Source organism: Micropterus dolomieu, linkage group LG07, assembly GCF_021292245.1.
Source record: "Micropterus dolomieu isolate WLL.071019.BEF.003 ecotype Adirondacks linkage group LG07, ASM2129224v1, whole genome shotgun sequence".
In the NCBI taxonomy this organism is placed as follows: Eukaryota; Metazoa; Chordata; class Actinopteri; order Centrarchiformes; family Centrarchidae; genus Micropterus; species Micropterus dolomieu.
In genome coordinates, this window is record NC_060156.1 from 23,300,654 (window position 1) to 23,322,699 (window position 22,046).

Below are 22,046 nucleotides of genomic sequence, written 5' to 3' on the forward strand. Positions count from 1 at the left end.
GCTCCTGTCTCTTTAATGCCCCCCCCCCCCCCCCTTAAAGCGCACTGTTGTGTGTTGATTGGCTAAGAACTGAAGAATGTTACCAGCTGTTGTTGTCCCTGAGTGGTACAGATAGACAGAACGTAGCTGTGTGGAGCAAATGACCATATATGGGATACCGGCTCATCAAGCTCCGTGTGTCCTAGAACAGAGGCATTGGTATAAAAAGCAGTTGAAAACAGAGCGTTCAGAACAGGAGGAAATCTGAGGTTTTTCTTTTAAACACTTTAACCTCATTTTTTGAAGCTTTGGCCATGATTAACATGAACATGTAACATTGTAGAAAAGTCATAAAATGTGGAAAAGCACAATTGGTCTTCTTTAAGTCAACATGGACAGTATGTCCTTGAAGAGCTCAGAACTAGGCTAGTTTCTAAATCAGTTTCAGTAAGATATTTTATTGTGGGACTTTAAGTTTGTTTGTTCACACTTAAGTTTGTGCTTCTGTGGCTGTAACGTCCTGCACATTCTCACACTTGTTGCATGCAATTACATCAGCAGGTAATCTGATACGGTAGTTGATACAATATCAGCTGTCAGTGTTTGTCACTTCCCATAAACTAGAAAAGTCATTAAACGTTTAGTTTCTAATGAGCCAGATTACAGCTTCCTGTGTTGAGCAGGCACTGTTCCTCTTGGTTATCTCCCCGCAGGCCGTATTGAAGTCTGGTTCCTTCAGAAGCTGCAGCCTGTTAGTGCTAGAGGCTGAGGCTGCCTCCCCTGCTTGGTTATTTTTGGAGCACCGTCGGGCCCTGTCTGCGGGGAGTGCTGTTTTTGAAGGGCCTCCAGTCCCATTAATCAGCCACGGGACCCCACGGCGCGAGCGGGCCCCGAGCCCTGGCCCGCCACACTGCAGCGTACTGTTCCTGTACCCCCGCTCTCTGCACAGTGTGAAACTCAGAGGAACCTCATCAATCTCACCTGTCCTACACGTCAACCGCAGATTTAATCAAACGCTCCTTTTGGGCCTTTTCCTCTGCTCCCCCTCCAACCCGCTCACTAGGAGGAAAAAAGAAAAAAACTGCCCAAGTCTGCCATAGTCACACTTTTATTCTTATTTTCTTTATTTTACCACATTGCCTCCTTCATCACTTTACTTTTTTCTTTCTCCTGCTTTAGCCACCACCCCCTTTCTTAGTTTTTGTGTGTGTGTGTGTGTGTGTTTCTCTGTGGTCATATGCACTTTGTTTCAAGCTGTGGTGTGTTCCCACATTGGCTAAACACACACGCGCGCGCTTTTAGGGATGAAGGGGGTTAATACAGTAACCCCCATTTCCTTTTTGATACCTCACTGAAGTGCAGCTCTGTTGGTTGCCAGCGTTAACAGGTCCCAAAGTGAGAGAAAGACAGAGATGAAGAAAGATACAGAGGACTGGGGGAAAGTGTGTCAAGGTGCATTTCAGCATGATGCCGGTGTTAATAGGTTGCGTGGGGCGCCCAGGACCGAAGAAGAACACTGGATTCTGTGTGTCTTGATGCCTCCATCTGTAAGCCCATCTCGATGCAGCCACGGCCAAATCTGGAGCCTTTCCCCGGCCCACAAAGAGCTGATGGTAATTCACAGCAGGGCAAGCAGCGATGCTCCCGGAGCTGGTTTTGAGATGTGTTGAAATTGGCGCTGTAAAATGGCGGCGACTGTCGGCCCCGCTCATCAGCCCCTTGGTGAGAGAGATGTCAGTGGGCCACACCAGGACTCCCAGGCTCTGATATGATGTATGAGCCATGAAAAGCAGCCCAGAACAGATCTGAGAAGAGAAATCCACTGTTTTGCAAGTCCTAGTTCAACCAAACCATGGCTGTGATTAATAACATTGAACGGATTGAGGCTGTGGACCTGGACATTCTCGAAGCTGTAACCGCTTAAAAATTAAAATAATAGCGAATCTAGCATAGCATGCTTTAGCAACACCTCAAATGCAACCGTTACTTATAGTGACACCAACTGGGAGACTGGGGATCCTATGAGCAAAAACAATCAACTATTGAATGAAGGAAACAAACAAAACAAAAAACTATGAGAACGATATTCAGACAGTTTGTGAGATTCCCTTTAGCAACCAAATGTATAAAAGGATCGACTAAAACCCCTATATGATGTAATTTATAAAAGAAGAGCTTGCAGTCAGAATGTGCACACCTCGTGGATCCTTCAGACCAGGTACACACAGCTTTCTAGGGTATACCAAGAATAATATTATCAATTGGAAATAAAAATGTGTAGTGTATATGATTTTGAAGTTAAACACAAAGCAAAGAAATGTAATGCTTCTTCTAGGTGCATACATCTGTTTATTTAACAGTGTGAGCATAGAAGGCGTATGTTTTTGCTTGCACCGAAAGGCTGACTTAAAGTGTCATGTGAGTTAATTCCGCCTACAAGATTTGTAAAATCTCTGCCCTGTGGGAGTTAGCTTCTCTCCACTGGGAACAAAAAACCAAGATTATACGCATATTTCTGTCTTGTGTCAACGTGTAGATTCAAGTTTTATGCATCTTGTCCCAGTACTATTTGTCATTGTTGCTCATTCCTCTGTAAGTATGTCATTTCATTGTATTTTGCGTTCAAATGATAAATGGAACACTTGTTATTTAGTTCCCACAAAGAAGTGGTTCCAGGGCTCTGCAAGATTTTGGAGAGAAAGGGGAACTGTTGTTTCCATAAAAACCTGGAATGGTGGGAAACCCAACATTGACTCAAAAAGAAGAACACTGTCTATTTGTTCTCAAATGAGTTGAATCAGTTCAGGTTGGCTTTTGTTTTCCATTTGATAAAGCAGCTTGTGCGTAGGATCTGGTCTTGTTACTGTTTTTTGTGATGTGTCTGATCTTTCCACCAGTGTCATATGGACAGACACCCTCACCGCTTAACTGATGTTGATGTAGGCAAAGACTGCGACACGTGCGCATATATGTCTATGTTTGCACATGACCTCTGTCCCTATGGAGATTACCACACACATACATGAGCAGTCAAATTAACACATATTCCCGGAAAGGTACTGCAAGTGTGAAAACATTGCTTTTCAGTGTATGTAACTTTCTAGCTGTTGGCGTTAATGTCACACACACATGGTGCGTAATGCATTGAGCATATGGCAGACATGGATGAAGAAAGCTTTCGTCGCCTTAGCAACAATGTAGTACCACAGCCTGTCGGTGTACAATATGAGGATCGAACAACCAGCGTTTCCTGCGTCTGTGAGACGGAGAGGGAAGTAAAGAGACAGAAGGGGAAGGCAGATGATTCTTCTCCCCTGGACTTTTGTATTTAATTTGTATGGAGCCTGCTGTTGCTTAAATTGTTGTCTCATCATTTTTTTTCATATCAGAAAAATGTTATGTTGTAATGTCTTATTTTAGCCACACTATCGGCCTGACTCTGGGGATATCATTCTGTCAGCTTACTGGTCCACCATAGGTCCACCAATCTGGTCCAGACTGAAATATCTCAGGTGCTATTTTTCATTGTCATTGACGTTCATGGTCAAAAATCTTCACTTTTCTAGTAAAATACATCAACATCCACTGAATGGATTGGCACAAAAGTTTGTACAGACACTAATGGCTCCCAGGTGGTGAATCCTAGTGACTTAAGACATTGCCTGACTTTCCCTCTGGTGCTTCCAGGAGGTTAACATTAGTGGGTTTGAGTGAAATGTCTCTCGATTAACATGATAAACTAAGTGAACATGGTAAACATTATACTGGCTAAACACCAGCATGTTAGCATGTAGCTCAAAGCCCCACTCTACTTAAGTACAGCCTTGCAGAACTGCTAGCATGGGGTGGTGTCACTGAGAGGGGTGTGGCCCGCAGGGCAAATAAAAAGAAACTAAAATAAACAACTCGGCTTTATTTATATAGCAGTTTGAACACAATGTTGTTCAGCACAGACATTAAGAAACAATAGAAAAGAAAAGAATGAAAATATAATAAAAATGTAAGTAAAATAAAAGCACTGGACACTATCTATGTTGCAGTATAGCCAAATTTTGTGATGGTTTCAGGTTAATTAAGGTGTTTAGATTTGGTTATAAAATGTTTAGTAATTTGAACCGTTTGAAGTGCATTTGATTTATCTTACTGGAATTTTTAACAAGCCACAAGGTGCCATTTCATCTCCAACAAATTAAGTCAAGCACTCTACAAGTATCTGAATGCTGAAATGAATGAATTTGCACAGGTTTAATATAGTCCATGGCCTAGGTATGCTAGATGATAGTATTTTATTACTCTTGGCTTTGCAGTGCAGTATTCCTTACAAACATTAATTGCTTTTACAACATTTGCTGTCTCCTCTGTCATCATGCAGTAGTTGATTTATTTCTTTGTGTAACCTACTTTCACTTCCAACAGCTATAGAGGCACATGTTTAAAGACACTTTCCCCTGACCAACAGTAACACTGAGGTGTCTGGCGAAGTAGCATTATGCATGATAGTGCGATTGCCCAGTGGCTAGTTAGCCGTGGCGTTGACTCTCATTTGACACTCGATTGGCTCAAATGACACCATTACCATGTCTGCATAGCTAATGGTTTCCCCTGGGGGACGGAGCAGAGGGGGAACATGCGTTTGGCGTGTCAGCTCGAGGTGAGAACACACATGAGCCAGACTCGGGGCCCCGTCTGCACCCAAATCAATCCTGACACCTCTTAAGAGGCTCTCAGCATCAATGGCACTCCAGTGCAATTACCCCGTCGGTAATGACATAAGCACCCAGTTCCTTCCTGCCTCTCTCTGGCCGGGCAGCGACCAGCTCCCTCAGGCCGGTAGATGGAGACTTTGTGGACCACGCTGGCCTCAGAACAGTTGTTATTCGATCCCTCAGGGCTGAGAGATGGAGAAGTTCTGGGCCAAACTGGTGAGAGAGCAGCTGTTATCTGATCTCAGAGGCTGTGCTGTGCCTGTCCCTCAGTCAGATTGAATGTGATGTAGCTCAGCTAGCTGTCAAGATAACCGATATCTCAGCAGCGACTGAAGAGGATATCCTCTGAAAGCTTCAGGTTTTAATGATTAGTTATGATAACCTTAAAGACTGCAGCCGGCGAACATATGATCGGCAGTCAGATTTGAGGTGATAACACAGAGATCCCATGGGTTTTGTGGGGAAACGTTTTAAAACGGGCTCCTCTGTCCAGCTGTTGCTGTTTACATCCCATCAACACATCTCGTGTCGAACTTAAACAAACTTAACCTCATCAGAATTGTGGGTCATTTTCTTTGAAAGTGATATTTACAATATCAACATCAAGATGTACTGTTTATATCAGAACAGTTTGTTAGATCAGAACAATTGACAAAAGTTTACTTTTTATTTTAAGTTGCTGGTTAAAAATGTGCTGTTTTTCTACTGCTGTGCAGGAGGCACTACTCTGAAATACACCCATACAGTTTTAGAGGCCTTTGCTCTTCATACACGTATGTTCTTCTTATTAGGGTTGTCCAACATAGCACTCTAAAACACAAAATTTAAATTAACTAATTTGACTGGATTTGAAGTGGGAGCCTCTGGGTTTGAAAAGTGAAGCCAATAAAGAATTGCCTTAAATCTGCATTCTTTCTAATGGCCAGCAGGGGGCAACTCCACTGGTTGCAAAAATAAGTCAGATTGTATAGAAGTCTATGAGAAAGTCATCTTACTTGATTAATTACCTTAGTAAACACTTAACTAATGAGTTTATGGTCTCAATCGCTAGTTTCAGGTCTTCTTCAATATAGCGTGATGTTCAGTTTTATTTATTATTATAATTATGGTCCAATTTAGAGTTAAATAGAAGACAAAGCAGGGTATGTTTTAGGGCGTGGTTTCATTGTGATTAACAAGTCGCTACTACGGCAACCTGTCAGGCGTAGTAATGTATATCTCTCCCCAACTCCACCCTCGCCCAAATATGGTCACTTCTAGTTCCAAAAAAAACCAAGATGACAGCAGCTATTATGCCAAATTTAAAGCTTCAAAACGGTAGTCCATAAAACCAATGGGTGGCGCCATGGTAGCTACGTCCACTTCTTTTATACAGTCTATAATTTTATGTAATTACATGTTGACTGTTTGCTTTTTATTTTTTCTTTTCTGCTTGTGTTTTTTGTTTTACGACAGCACGGACACTCTCTAGACTTTAGCCAAAGCCTTTTTCAAGAGCTTTAGAATTGGTAAACTAGTAAAACCTGTTGACAAGTTGGTTTAAGCCAACGTGAGTAGTTTTTAAAATGAATATTTACAGTTCTATGACAACTGGCCAAACTCAGTGTGGTGTGTGATACGATCGAAACCTTAAAAACAACTTTTTAATGGACCTTGTGGGAAGATTGTTTTGTGCCAATTTATTAAGTATCAGTTCTTAGGGCCCTGAGTGAAATGTATCAACAACAATTGGATGGATTGCCATGAAATTTGTAACAAACATTCATGTTCTCCTGAGGAGGACGTGTAATAACTTCCGCCCTGAATGCACCCAAGACGCATTGAGGACCCATTGAGATCTGATCATGTAGACCTAGAGCTGCAAAGGTTAATCGACTAACCAAGTAGTTGTATTAAATTAATTGCGAAATAAACCATTTTGATAATCAGTTAATCTGTCAAAATTCACTATTCACAATTGAGAAAATAATTGTCATTATTATAATCAACAACATAACAGTAACCGTTAGTTGTAGCTCTACTTACACCACAATTGGAGGTGGTATGGGCCACATATGACCACATTCTTTTACCAGTGTGTACTGCAAATATGTCCTGGGCCAGGACATCTGAGCATCTATTCAGTTGATGTCCTCTGCCCAGACTGGGAGCTCGGAGCACCGGGGTTGTGTTACTGTTTACACCACTAGCACAGGAGCTTTGGACCGCCGGCCGGAGAACATTGGAAGCGAAACCAATTATAAATATTTTCTATATTATGATCCAGTTTCACAAACATCAGTGACTAAAGTTATGGGCCCGGCCCCTCAGAAACACTGCAACTCTGTCTATTGGTTTTCCAACCTAACTCTTGTCTCACTTGTGGTCTGATAAATGGTAAATTCATCAAATTCAGGTTAAACATATTTGGTCTTTTCAAACGGAAATAATGTCTGTGGAGCGTAGAAGAGAGATCTGATCAATTGATCACTCGAGACTCATATGAAGACGCATTCTAATGCCAGGTATGAACTGATCTACATGAGATCAGATGACCCAAAATGTATGTTAATGCCAGGTGTAAACAGGGCCTTTGATGATCCCCTGACTTTTCATCTACCGCCGTCGTCAGTTCAACGTTTTAATTAGTCAAATGCTTTGGTTTACAACCAAATACCTGCAAAACTAATGAAATTCCCATCTGCCTCAGCTGTATTTTGTGCTAAGTAGCAAATGTTAGCATGCTAACATGCTAAACTAATATAGTAAGCCTGGTTAACATCTGCATGGTAGTACTGTCATAGCATACCGATAGTAGGATTTAGCTCAAAGTACTGCTGTGCAAGTATAGTCTTATAGAGCTGACTGTAGACTCTAGTCTTGTTCACTTGAACAGTGTTATGCTGCTGTTTACCTCACAGTCATCAAGATGGACAATTAAATGACTGCTGCTGAAATCATTTTCCAGAGTTGTAAAACTTTAACATCACCAAAATAGTAAGGGACATCGGATCATGAAAATCATGGCCATTTTCAACAAAATTAGACTCCCTGGTATGAACCTGTAGCGACATACCTTTAACAATACAGGCCTTTGCATTTTTTTAATGCAGTGCTATTTTCAGGATGGACATGTTCCTTGTATATACAAAAGTCTCTGGCACTGCTGGCCCCTCTTTTGTTCTGGATTTTGAACACCTCATATAATTCTTATCCTTGTGCACCTAGAGGTTCATGTTGTCTCCACCACATGTTCCACCTACACACCCCAACAAGGACATGATCCCTGTACCCTCTTCTCACCTGTGAGTTAGAGCACCCGGCCAAGCCACAGCCCTGCACCTCTGCCGGGAACTAAACCCTGGCCTCCGTGGTGGACAGACAAATGTGTGTCACCCAGGCGCCAACAATTTTGTCTTTATAACTGCCCAACAAAAACATCACGTTCCAGCCTGGTTCTATGTGTTTTCCCCCTCTGTTGAAGTTCTAATCTACTGTGTAACGGCTTTGGTGAAGAAGCCCCAGATTTTGGATACCATTGCGGTTTCATGTCTGATGACAGGTGCTGCTCTGCTTGCCCTCTAATTGTATCATGTAGTGCTTGGTGCTACAAGCAGTGGTTAAGATGTTCTTCCAGCAGGGCCAATTGAAAGCCAGGGTTCAGCGGAGTGGGCCCATGCCAGTAGAAATGAGGCGGTCTGGCCTGGCAAGGCTTTGCAGGAAAAAAAACAATGTTTGCCCAGCAATACAAACACAAAAAGTGATCTCCCTCTTTCTTTCAAGGGGGGTGAAGAGTCAATTGCTCTCGTAGCTCCAGCTCTGTAAAATAAGGTCTATGTTATACTGTTGGGCTGCATGTATGTATTTGATCCATTTCTGTGGTTCTGCCTCCCCTACTTTTTCACTGTACTTCCCCGTTGTGGTAACAGAGGTCTCGAAGTTGGCTGGACGGATGTTAATTGTTATTGTTGGCCAGTGAGGTGATGCATTCTTTATGCTGGATGTGTTATGGAGTGAACTGAGGTGATAGCCGTGGAGTTAGCATCTCGGTAATACAAGCATGACTGCTGCTGGCTTCTAACCTGCCAATAGTTTAACACTGACACTTCAGTCTCTGCAGGCTTCTCTCTAGTTGTGACTTTCTAACCTTTTCACCTTCAGCCTCTCTCTCCAAACACTAGTTTCTCTTCTCTTTCATCTTTAATTACTTTCTTCTGTCCATTATCTTGAGTTTTATATAAAAATATCATTACTGCATTAATTTTGAGAAACAGATATTATGGGCACTATAAGCACATGAGACACGATTTATGTGAGACACTAGCCCTAATAAAGGTGTGAGTCTGGTTTGTTTAAGGTAATTATATGAACATATCCTCACAGAGAATCTTGTATAAAATAATGCTAACCTGAGCATTTCCCCCCTTTTCTCCAGGTGTCTCCTGGTGGGTGCGTATTCTCTGGGATCCAGCCAACTGGGGTGCCCCACCTCGGTAACTACCTGGGTGCACTGGAGAACTGGGTGGCCCTGCAGAACCAGTATCCTTCAGTGCTCTACAGCATTGTGGACCTGCACTCCATCACCCAGCCTCAGGACCCAGCCCAACTCAGGAGCAACATACTGGACATGGCAGCCAGCCTGCTGGCCTGCGGCATCAACTCAGATAGGGCAATACTCTTTCAGCAGTCTCAGGTGGGCAGGAGAGGATGGATGGATGGATTTTGTTTGCCTGACATAAAATTGTTTTCTCCAATGTAACGTTAATATTACAAAATTGTTAGGTCATGTGTTTCTGAAAATCTTGAATAATTCAGGATTACCTTATGAGTGCAATGATGTTTAGACACCGTGTTGACTTCATGTCTGATAAATGCTTCTGTGGGCCAAAACATTATTGTGTGGGCACCGTGGACATTTGGAATGCATTGTTAATGTGTTATGAACGTGTGTTTAAATGTAAGCTCCTTTGTAATACCTGGAAAGATAAATGAATAACACTCTTACTCATCGGCAGAACAGTAATATTCATATGTAATCACATACGAAGCGCTCTTTCCTGACATGTGCCTGTGCACACATGTTTACTTTGTGGCAAAAAATCTGATCTTTACATGATCAATGCTGCAGTGGACTAGTGTGAAAGTATGTTCGTGTATGCTTATGAAAATATGTGTGTCTTTTCTAAAAGTCTGTTTTCGTGTTTGTCATCTTGACCGTCAGCCATCTTTTACTGTTTATTTTACTGCTGCTGTGATGTTTACCCGCTGACATGCCAGCTGGTCCAAAAACGCTTATTTGATCACTCCTGATTCTTATCACCACTGTATGCTGTGCAAATTCACTGGGGCTATAAAAACACACACACACACACACACACACACACACACACACACACACACACACACACACACACACACACACACACACACACACACACCTATAAACCACCATTAAGTCCTGCTTTGGCCACATGAAGAAACTGAGAAAGGGTGATGACTAGATTCCAGATTTCAGGCTTAAATTTTAAGTGAGTATGATGAGAGAAATCAGAACAGCTGATGGTTCTCTCTTGATACTGTTTTCTTTTTCACAAGTTTAGAAGCTGAAGTGTGTGTGTGTGTGAGTGATAAAGAGTGTGAGATAGTTAAATTCGGTCCATCTGTGTTTCTCTGCCACTCCCCTCCCCTACACACATACTCACAGTCCTATTTTTATTCCCGTTTAGCTTCATGCCACATAACTTGGCAGCGGTGCGACTGACCCTCCTTTTGAACACGCCTGCTCCACATGTAAAAATACAGCGACTGCCCAAAGAAAATACTCAACTTCATTGAAAAAAACAAAAAGGAGCAGATCTGGTGACGAGCTGTATCAGAAATGAAGTGAATGAATCAGCAGATCCACAAGCCCTCTGGGTTTTATAGAAGTGAAGAAAAGTTGATATACTGCAGGGCCAATTGTTCAACGGCTGTTTCCCAAATCCCATCTTTACTGTCTTAATGAGTTGTTGCCATGGTTGTTTGGTATCTCACTATCAGTGTAATATCCATATGATCCGTAACATTAGCATTTCTCTTCTTGCCATGCCTCATGAATGGAGACCTTGTTCTTCTCAAGCTTTTAAATATCAGTGTTTTATTGCACTTCAAACCATATCCATCCCTTTCGGCGCTGTCATCGACATCTGTCCCATCTCTTGTCTGTCTGTGTAATGAATACCGGCCCCCTACATGTTAGCCTGAAATCCTGGTTTATGTCCCTGCTGTCTGGTGTTGACGTCACGCTCCCCAGAATGCTTTTCAAGCTACAAGAGAAAGAGGGGATGTCAATATTGCCAGCGTCCATAAAGTTTAATTTGCTGAAGCAGAAGGCTATTTCCTGCATCCCCACACACACACACACACACACACACACACACACACACACACACACACACACACACACACACACACACACACACACACACACAGACACAGACACAGACACAGACACACACTCACACTCACACACAAGCATTTATTTTTTCACATTCAGAATAGCCTCAATGAAAGCGGATATGTTGTTCATTTACCAGTGCCAGATGCACAAGATACACTAGATTAACATTCGCCAATTAGTTACTTCACAATAACTACATTTTTAAATTAAGCTAATTCAGCAAACAAATGTATTGCCATTTCAACAGACAAAAAACACAACTAAAACATAAACTTGAAGAGCAAATTCACATATCTATGCAGCAACAATTAACATTTACATTTATTCTTTTAGCTGATGATTTTATCAGAGGTCACACGCCTCTGGAGAAGCTAGAGGTTCAGTGTCTTGCTCAATTAAGGCAGATAGTGATGTCTGATGTCTGAACTGTAGGGATGGATCAGTGTTTAGTGTACCTGTGTTTATTAGCTGATATCTGGTGTTCCCCAAATAACAGGCATCGATGACTTACACTAATAACCCCAATGAGAACACAGATGTTTACAAATCCAGGATTGCTTCATGTTGTCATTTATACCCCCCCCCCCCATCAATTGTGGCTAACAAAGTCTTCCATATTGCTTATTCTTTCTTTAAGATGGACAAAATTAAAGACACATTTCAAACAAATGGCCCCATATCAGCACAGATTATGTTTATTATGAAGCCACATTTTGAATTAGCTCTGTTAATATCAGGAAATGTGTGTTGATCTGTCTTTCTACAGTTCATTCAACAGTAAACCCAGGTGTGCACCTGTCTGTGTGGGGAGTGGACAGATGGGGAGAAGCATAGAGGGACAGTACTGTTCTCTGCCACTTGGAGGCGCTAGGGAGTCGCCCTCTTCCTACCCCACAGCTGTCCCACAAGGGACCACCTGTAACCCATTTATCTGTGTTTGTTTAATCTGTCTGCTTAATTAATTTCTTCTATTTATCTCTCAAATTCTTTTCTGTAGGTTACGAGCATTTAATTTATAACTTAACTAAATAAAGTACAACACACGGACACATATTGAATACATGTGAATGTATGCAAATGTGCATATATCATTTGTCTATTGTGTAAACGCATATTGTTACATTCTTTATTGATTTTGAACACATACATTCTTTTCCTAACCCAGCCCTACCCGTACCAGCAGTTACAGGAATTCACAGCCCTATGAGTAGTATAGTGTATGAGCCCAACAGAAATGAAGAATATAACTTTGGGGAAAAAGAGAAAGAAATCAATGACAATGAAAGGAGAAAAATACGCAGAAAATTAGCAACTACAGCAGGAACAACCACTCCTTGGGCCAGAGTGTCAATTCTTCTACATGAGCAACAAACGGTGTTGTGCAGTGATCATGTTCTTTAGTTGTAGTAAAGACATCACTTGCTGTATCTAAATTTAAATCATCAAGTTCCTAATTAATGAGCCAAAATATTTGCAGATGCTTGTGAGTTATTACAGAGAGCTCGGGTTCCAAATATGGCAGGTTATAGATTAGGAAAGAATGACTGCCGAGTGAAATATTAAAGATCCAAAAATGAACTAAAACATATGACCCATTAAAATCAAGTTATTGCATCTAGGACAAAGGATTCAATTCAAGATATATTTTGGCTACCTTATTGTACTTAAACTGTAAGATCTTGAAATTCATGTGTGGTGTTTTTAATAATAGATCAATATCATATATATCATATATTTTTATAATGATTATAATAGATGATTGTTCTGTGACAGTAACATTGCATGTGTCCCCAACCCTCCTCTCTCTCGATCCTGCAGGTGTCCGAGCACACTGAGCTCTCCTGGATCCTCGGCTGTCTGACCAGCATGCCCCGCCTCCGACACCTGCCTCAGTGGAAGGTGAGACTTTTCAGATTTCCTGCAGCAGACACTCAAACATGCACATAAAATGATCAGACAATGATCATTGAGCCTTTTAGAGCAGTCACCGAGGCAGCAAAGTACCCATTTAAGTAACTTTGCACTTGGTAAATAGGGAAGTTAAGGGTGCTGAGAGATTACGGAGTCATTTTTTACTGTTTATAATCATGTGTGACACACAGACTGTAATCAGCTGTGTTTATAACCTTGTCTTCTTTCTCTGTTGCTGTGGTGCAGTATTACAAGTTCACAATAACTTAATTTGTGGATGTATTTAAATGTGATTATAAAAATAACAAACAATTCTGTTATAGGTATCAAATTATCTTGTCTTTTTTTAACAAGCCTTTATTGAATGTGGGCTAATGACACTGCATTAATGATTGACAAGCCAGACTACAAACATCTGTTAAAACGTAATATTATTGAGGTTTTTTTAAAGTAAGTATGTTAAACATGGACTACAATTATATAATAATCTTATTATTTGTAGCATTTATTTTAACCAAATAATGATAATAAATATAAGTAAAGTCCCTTCAGTTGTTTAGATTAATATATCCATTCACTATTCTTCAGTGAGATGTAAGATGATATAATAATATATACAGTAAACTATAAAATAAAACTATGAAATGATAAAATCACTGTTTGTAAAGGGACAGTTTCAAGTTTTTTTTGTTGATTTCCTTTGTCGGATCGGAGAGCGACCTGTTTCTGTGGCATTTCAGCTACAAAGACTAAAACACTTCAGTCTCAAACAACAAAAATAGATGCAGTTTAATTTTGTCCCTACTATGATTAACGACAGTACGTTACTGGAGCCTTATAGATAATTCAGCAGATAAAAAACCTTCTGACCAAATTGTGTCATTATGATAAGATGCAATGCTGACGTAAAATCAAATTGAGTCTAACCATAGTATCCTGTTACTTGCTGCGGTCAAATCTGTTTTTGACAAACATGATGAGATGAGAAGTATTTATTTCATATCTGAACACAATTAAATGGAGATTGGCCCTAAAATCCAGCTTGGATTTCTGTGACTGAAATAGTTTTTGTACAGCCAAATCTTTTATCAAGCAACCTGCAATCTGTAGATGACGACGGCTCCCTTTATAGTAAATTACATATCTCGTGATTATAATTGATGTTATATGTCTATCAAAGGTTTGACCTCCTCTCGCTCCCTTGCTGGTTCAGAATCACGCTGGTTTAATTATTGCCACGTCTGCGCTTAACTTCAGTTTAATAGTTAAATTAAGATCATTCCCTTTTCCTCTCCCTCTGAGTGTCCGGCATTTATCCAACATCCCTATTGTCTTGTTTTATCGTTTTGTTTCTCTTAACCACCCGCCAGATTTTACAAAAGTCTTGTGATTACAGTTATTTTCCCCGGCCACATGCAGTTTTAATACACGTTGAGACCGAGTCAAAGAGCCAGCGGTTCTCTGTTCTTGGAGAAATCACCTTTTGTTTACCCAACAGATGAGTTGATCTCAAACATGGTGGAAAATGTCCCGTGAACTCATCCGTACCCCGTTTGTCTGAAAGTCGATGGGTCGTAAAAGTGAGAATGGCTCTTTCAGGGGGAAAGAAAAGAAGCACTTGAGTCAGTGTTTCCTCCTGTCTGCTTTAAGTTTTTTCTTTTATCCCTTAATTTTTTCTTCCATCTCCACTTGCTTAAATTTCCTTCCTGTGCGTTTTACTTAGATGAAGAGCAAACAAAAGAATGAAGGCAGTGTTGGTCTCTACACGTATCCTGTCCTCCAGGCCGCCGATATTCTCCTCTACAAGTAAGAACTCCATACAAGTAGAAGATCGTGTGTGTGTTTCCAGTATGCACTATGTTTCTTGAGATTCAGCGACTAACTAAATCTTTTCTCTTTACAAAGAACATTTACTGCCCATTGTTGTCCTGTATAATTTTATTGTTATATTCCACACATCAGTCAATCTGAGTGCTAAAGCTTGTTGAAGGAAGCATTGGTATTCAACCCAAACTTATTAGGAAGGGGTCACACTCTTTCAATGCAGTTTTATTTGCCTTATTTTGCTTCTGGTACAGATGAAGCTGAGAAAAATGAAGTTAATGCATCCTTGTAGAAAGCATGGTTGCATCCCTTTTTTTTTTTAAATGTTAGAACAGAAGAATCAAGTAAATTTGTCTTGTATTTTAATGCCAAAACAAGTGACAGGTCCACGTAAGAAGCAGGGTCATGCAAGCTAAAGCGATTGGTGAGGTTATAAATGGTGAAATAAACTTTATTCCAGTAAGATCTGGGACTGTGAAAAAAAAAACCTTTTTGCATTCCATGGGGGAAAAGACAGCAATATCAGTGTACAGTTTTTCCCACTGAAGACATTTTAAAGGGTCAGTTCATCCATATTACCAATAAATAAATAAACAGATTTTCTCACTTACGTCTAGTCCATGCAGATTGATTTTATTTGTCCAGGTTTTGGGAGACATGTCTCTGAGATTTCTGCCTTTATCACAATACAAGGAAATCTTCCAACTTCCCATTACTCTTGATAATCTACAAGACATGCCATGTGTTTTCATAGGGGCTATTTCCTCAGTATAAAGCAGTTCCAGTGAAAACTGTTGTGTGCTCTGTGGTTTATCCAGAGTAATAAGGGAAATTGTGTCTAGAGAGAGATGTTGCTTTCAGTGTCGGGAGCAACAAAACAAATGTGAATGGACTTTACTTGTATAGTGCCTTTCTAGTCTTCTGACCACTCAAAGGGCTTTACACTACATGTCACATTTATACACTGATGGCAGTGGCTGTCTTGGAAGGCGCCTGAAAGAAAATTCCATTGTATGTGGGGGTGTAGACAGATAACTAAAAATCAGGACAAATAAAACCAAAACTATCTCCACAAGTAGGAAAACCTAAGTAACAGAATTTGTTTTGTTTTGTATTTAAAGTGCAGTTAAACCGTGCTGTTTTACTTATGTTTTTGACAACTTGCATTTATGTACGATCTTGCAAGTTAAAGTGCTGATGCTGCGTCAGTAAATTTTGATGCGAGCCAAGATGGTGATCACATCAGTGATCTGGTGTGTGGTGGTGGTGTGTTTTTTTTTTTTTTCTGCAGTCAAAAATTAATACTACAGATTCCTGAACAAATTTATAATTGATCTCTTCAGCCAAAACCCATTTTCCTGGGCAAAAAAGGCAGATGTAGCAGCGAAAACCCTCATCTCTAATGCTAACTGAATTTTATTAAAGAGAAAATGAATGGATTGCTTCATCCCAAGTGACAGTTTGTTGCTATACCAATGCTGAAGAGAGCTCCGGCAGCGACTCCAAGTGTCTTCAATTTGTGTTCACATCTTGCTGTGTATTTTATCTCCTGTGCTGTCAATGTGTACGGTTGTTGAGGAAGCTCATTTTGTGCTGTGCGTTCTTCTCTCAGGTCCACTCACGTCCCTGTCGGAGAGGATCAGGTCCAGCATTTAGAGCTGGCTCAGGATCTCGCTCGCATCTTCAACAACCACTACGGAGACTTGTTTCCTGAACCTGGCGCGCTGCTCAGTAAGAACATGCTCCTACACACATTTACAGGCATGGTGGCACACATACACACACTAGGTTTCTTCACATATGGACTTTTGAAGGTGTGCCACCCATTGATTGAATGCCGAATAAATACAATAAAACCCGGCTGCCTTTACAGAAGGGCTTGACTACCTACAATGAAATAAATCTCTGGTAGCCAGTGATTGGTGGCAGAATTCGGGAGCTTTCCATTTTTATTTTTATGTGCAGAATATATCCAGTGGTTTCATCAGTTTCCTTTTGTAAGAGTGGAAAAACTTCTTAAACAGCATTGCAGCAAAGCACATCAAACTCCTTTTGAAACACACACATTTTATAATATTCCATTAGTATTAGTAGCTTTTTATGTTATGAGATATCGGCCCTTAGATGCTCGTAAACTGTAGATAGAATTTATACTTTGTAATTACTGAGTATTTTCATGTTTCACAGTGACAGCTGTGAGTTGTACAAATGACTTGAGAGAGCGCCATGGTGATTTTTTAAATTAAAATCTGAGCTTTTTATTATTTTTGTCTGTAACTCAAACCAGTTTGAATAGAAATCAGCTTGTTTAAATCTTTTTCTAGAAATGAGTGTCTGTAAAAGTTTAGACCAAACAAACTTGATTAGCATTGGAAACAAGGTTACATACACTAAGTGCACTGGCAGATTTTTTAAAACCCGTTTTAATAAAATAACATTTTAAAAATTCAATTACAGATGAAATTAATCTTATGAGAGTTTGTGCAGTGCAGATTGCTTATGTTGCATTCTGTTATATTTTTCTGCTTGTGTGTGTGTGTGTGTGTGTGTGTGTGTGTATAAATTGGTCTCTTTGCATTTCCCTCAGTGGACTTTTTTCCTGAATGATTGTTAAGCAAAACAGCAGCTTTAGAAAGAAGTGTGAAGTCTTTGCAATTTGAGGAACTGACACCTGTGATATCTGATGTCACTAAAATAATTTCTATCATCAAACCCTGTTGCTGGAAATATGTAGATGACGATGCAACGTCAGTAACGATTGCTCGGCAAACAACTTGAAAAAGCCAAATTCAAAGCAACAAATGTCAATAACTGTGTTGTTTTCAGAAGTGTTCATCTTTGCAAACTATTTTGTTTTCAAATATTTGGAGGCCATTTCATGTCTTTTATTAGATATGCCTTCATCTTTCATCTCTCTACTACCATCGTGGTAGAGAGATAACAGGAATCAAAGGGAAAGCAGAGCAGGGATTCCCAGCACGTCTTCACCTATAGGTGCATGAAGAAGGAAAAAAGCTGAAATGCGCTTGTCTGACAAAGTTGTCCTGTACACTCCAAGTGTTGCTGGACTTTTGACCTCTTTGGGAAACAAGGGAGAGAAAGGAGGATGACGTGCAACAGAGGTTATCGGCTGGATTTGAACCGTGGATGTCGCAGTTCATGGTTGGCATGTTAACCTCTAAACCACAGAAGCGCAGCTTTGCAAACTTTTTCATTTTACAATACATACCTCTGATGATAAGCATATTCGTTGTCTGTCGCCAACTGTTGGATAGTGATGGATAAGAAAACCGTCATGTTTTCTGCTTGACCATCTGGGAATAGTCTGTAGAACGAACTCATATCCTTGGTCAAATTCTGTTTTGGCAGCAACTTTGGCCAGTAGGAGGCCTGGTTAAATAAAAGTTACATTTAAAAATGTTTTTATTTTGAAATGATTGCTCAGTGTTTTCTAGTATGTCCTCAAGAGTTTTTACACACACATGGTTAACATGTTCTGAGCGCCTAGTTTCATCCTTCTTGATTATCAGGATCATAAAAGCACAAGATGAAGTCAGTCATGTGTGCAGTGCGGCTTTGATTAAAGAATTATTTTCTTCCTCTTGTATCAGAATAATAGAGTGATAATAGATTTGGGGGCATGTCCTTGGGATGACTTCAAGGAGGGGGTGTGTGTGTTTGTGTGTGTGTAAGCAGGCAGGCAGCAGTGTTTAGCTCAGATTGCTGGATCCCATCCTCATTTCTTGTCTTTGGCGAAGTGGAGTTGCCAAGTCACCACCTTCCCTTTGAAACCGAACCAAAGACTTTTTTAAAGTTTGCCTGAAATAAAGACGTCTCCATGGCGATAAACAGTACGTGGCATGTGGGACGGATGTGGACTGTACTAATATAGAAAAAGAATTGCCGCTTGCAAGATGGCGGAAGGAGGGGTTTGATAAATAAGAAAGGAAAGGAAATCCCGGCTCCCAAAGTCTGCCCATCACTTCACACTGAGATACGTCTGTTGGCGCTTTCTCACACACCGCCATACACACACAAACACACACACACACCAAGCAGAAATAATGAAACTTTAATTCTTTGTTCATTTATTCATTCCTGCACAAAGAATCCAGCTCGTCATTCACATCTGAATTTAAAGAATTTGAAAATGCTGTGAAAATCCATTTTGATAAATAAATAAAAATGTACCAATTGAAATCTATCACTAGATGTAAAAACAAAACAACAGAACCCTATAAACTAGCACTGAAATGATTTTTCACTGAACAATACGTTTATTTACAGAAGGATAATGGACAGATTGACCCCAAAAAGTATTAATTTTGATTGATTAATTATTGTTTTTTATCAGATTTATCATCATTTTAGACATTTTTTGATTGAATCACTAAAATCTCTCTAAAGTGTTCTCTTAATGTTCAGTTGACAAATTCAAGAAGAAAGAAGCTCATATGCTCATTTAGGTTTCCTTCACTTATTTCAGTACACTCAGAGCATTAAGCTTGCCCTGGTTTTTGCCTGTAAGGCTAAAGACAGGCACTTAGTTTTGTGAGTTTCAAAAATATGATTGATAAAAGTTTTCCAGTCTGATGTGATCCTAACTTTGATGCCGGGGGTAATTTTGCAATGTGTCAAATTCTTCAACTGCTGGATGTCTTATTTTAAAATCAATATATTGTTTAGAAAAATACTTTTTCATCATCATACTAATGGATTTCTCAATCTGATTTCCTCCCACAGGCTCAACGCGAAAGATTAAATCTCTGCGTGACCCGTCTGCCAAAATGTCCAAATCCGACCCCCAAACGATGGCGACGATTACCATCACAGACTCTCCTGATGACATCGTGCTCAAGGTTCGCCGTGCCGTTACTGACTTCACCTCTGAGGTCACGTTTGACCCGGAGACGCGGCCAGGTGTTTCCAACCTGGTGACGATCCATGCTGCCATGGCAATGATCAGTGTGGAAGAAGCAGTGTCCCAGGCCAGAGGGTTGGACACAGGTGCCTATAAGAAGCTTGTAACTGAGGCTGTGATACAGAGATTGACTCCCATCAGGGAGGAGGTCAAGAGGCTAAGGTCGGATCGTGCCCACTTGGAGGGAGTGCTGGCCCTAGGGAACCGCAGGGCTCGGGAACTGGCTGCGCCGGTCCTCAGAGAGGTCCAACAGCGAGTTGGATTCTGCTGAGAGGCAGCTGGGCTGGAAAGTAAAGGCACAATTATACTGCAGGCTGTGCTCAGTACTTAACTGCTGCTGATATCAAATTTTATTCCAATGACTGTTTATATCTTTAGGATATTCAAGGATGTAACTCATTTCATAACAAAATGTGTTGAAAGCAACGTGGAAAAGACTCAACTGCAGTGTAATGTTTTGTTCAGACTGCAAACTGATTGGTGGACAACATATTGTTATTTTCTCCTCTGAGTTTGTCTCATTGGAATGAATTAATTTCATGCAGTTGTAGTTCTGAACACAGCCCAACAAGAATGAAAGATGTCACTTTTGTTTTTGTGCATGCACTACACACTCATTGGCTGTATGTGTTTCCCTAAATTCCAAAAGAAAAAAACATGTAAACAAATATTTGCAAGTAAGATTCAAAACATTCATTGGTGTTTTAACATGTGATTCAGACACTATTTCTCCCCTGAGCACTCAAACACAACAGTAAACAACACAGTTCATCAAAAGTGCTTTACAAAGCCGGCAGAAATGGAAGAAAGGACTGTGAACATACAAATAAAAGTACATATTCAAGAAATAAACCCTCCTACAGATATACAGAATACATCATTTGGTCTCAGACGAATGCAAGCAAAGATCATGTACTGGAAAGAGCTAGAGGAAAAATGCATTACACTCTAAGTATTGCCCTACAGAACACCGCAATGAAACACAGACATGTGACTGAAAACAATTATCAGGTGTAATAACTCAAGAAAATCTTGAGAAACACACAAAAGGTGAGTTACTCCTGCTTGCATACTGAAGATCACTGAGGAGCATCATCTTTTCCAGAATGACCAGGACAACGTGATTCTTTATTGCTTGCTCATTTTAGACAGTGCAGTACAGCATCGTTTACCGTTGAAGAATCAGTGTACGTCATGCACAACACGAAGCACAGTGGTGAAAAAGGCATCGATACGTAAGGGCTTCAGTAACCGTTCCATCTGCTGATCTTCAGTCTGCTGCAGGTCTCCTCTCTGCTGCTTCCACACACGTCATCACACCGCATGAGGAGTCCAAATGTAAAAAAACTTGAAATCAGAGTTAACGACTTGAAACTAAGCACTGATGGTGATAGGGTGTGGTGATTATAGTCATCAGGAACGCTGCTGCTGTTGTGTTGTCGTTTGCTTGTTTCACAGTTTTGTCTTTTTCTCTGTATTTAAAAAAAAGAATATATTATTTTGTATTTTTGCAGCTCAATAGTTTTTTTCTTTTATCTTAAAATATTTCATTAACATTGATTTAGTTGACATCTTGACACACACATTGGAACTGGTATGCACAACCTTACACTTCTACACTGTAAAACTTCTCTGTTGATTCACAGCCACACACACACACACTCTCGGTGCTCCTAAAGAAGATACTTGTGCGTGCCCACAATTCCACATTAACTGCTTACACATCCACACTTGTTTGAACTTATATATCTAATTTGAACACTTTGCTGTAGATTTTTGTTTACACGTAAACACTTGGAAATGATCACATCCACACTTTGCTTAAATAAAAAGATGTATGTATGTGACATGCACACATGATGTCATTCTCTCTGAGGACAAATAATAATGTTATATTATTTATACATAACTTTCCAATACACAGTATTCCCATTCTGATGAATTTATACAATATTTATATTAACAGATATATAATGACCCAGTGTCAGCAGTGACTTGAACATTTGGAATAGTATTTTTTACGTCTTGTGTCCTTTCTGTGTCCCTCTCTTTATTTTCGTTCTTGCGTTCCTATATTTCCTTGTTATTCCCCTTCTTTCATTTTTTCCTCTTTTTAGTTGTGCAATTCTTTCTCCCCTTTCTTTCTTTGTTTTTTCTCTTTGATTTGATCTCTCCTCTATAGTCTTCTTTCTTTGAGTCTCTCATCACGCATTCATTCTTTCTTCTCTTTACCTTGTCTTTCCTTCTTTCTCCTGTTCCTTTCTTTCTATTATTGTTATTGTACGCC

The 22,046-nt window shown here is 40.1% G+C and overlaps 1 protein-coding gene across 1 annotated transcript in view; it reads left to right on the forward strand.

Moving 5' to 3' along the window:
• Window positions 1-21,612, forward strand: part of wars2 (tryptophanyl tRNA synthetase 2, mitochondrial) — a 28,617-nt gene extending 7,005 nt beyond the window's left edge. The window contains exons 2-6 of the mRNA XM_046054935.1: window positions 9,100-9,357; window positions 12,922-13,002; window positions 14,738-14,820; window positions 16,451-16,569; window positions 19,582-21,612. Of these exons, the coding sequence (XP_045910891.1) occupies window positions 9,100-9,357; window positions 12,922-13,002; window positions 14,738-14,820; window positions 16,451-16,569; window positions 19,582-20,030 (990 nt within the window). The 3' untranslated portion in view covers window positions 20,031-21,612. The remainder of the gene's footprint in view (window positions 1-9,099; window positions 9,358-12,921; window positions 13,003-14,737; window positions 14,821-16,450; window positions 16,570-19,581) is intronic.
• The last annotated feature ends 434 nt before the right edge of the window (window positions 21,613-22,046 follow it).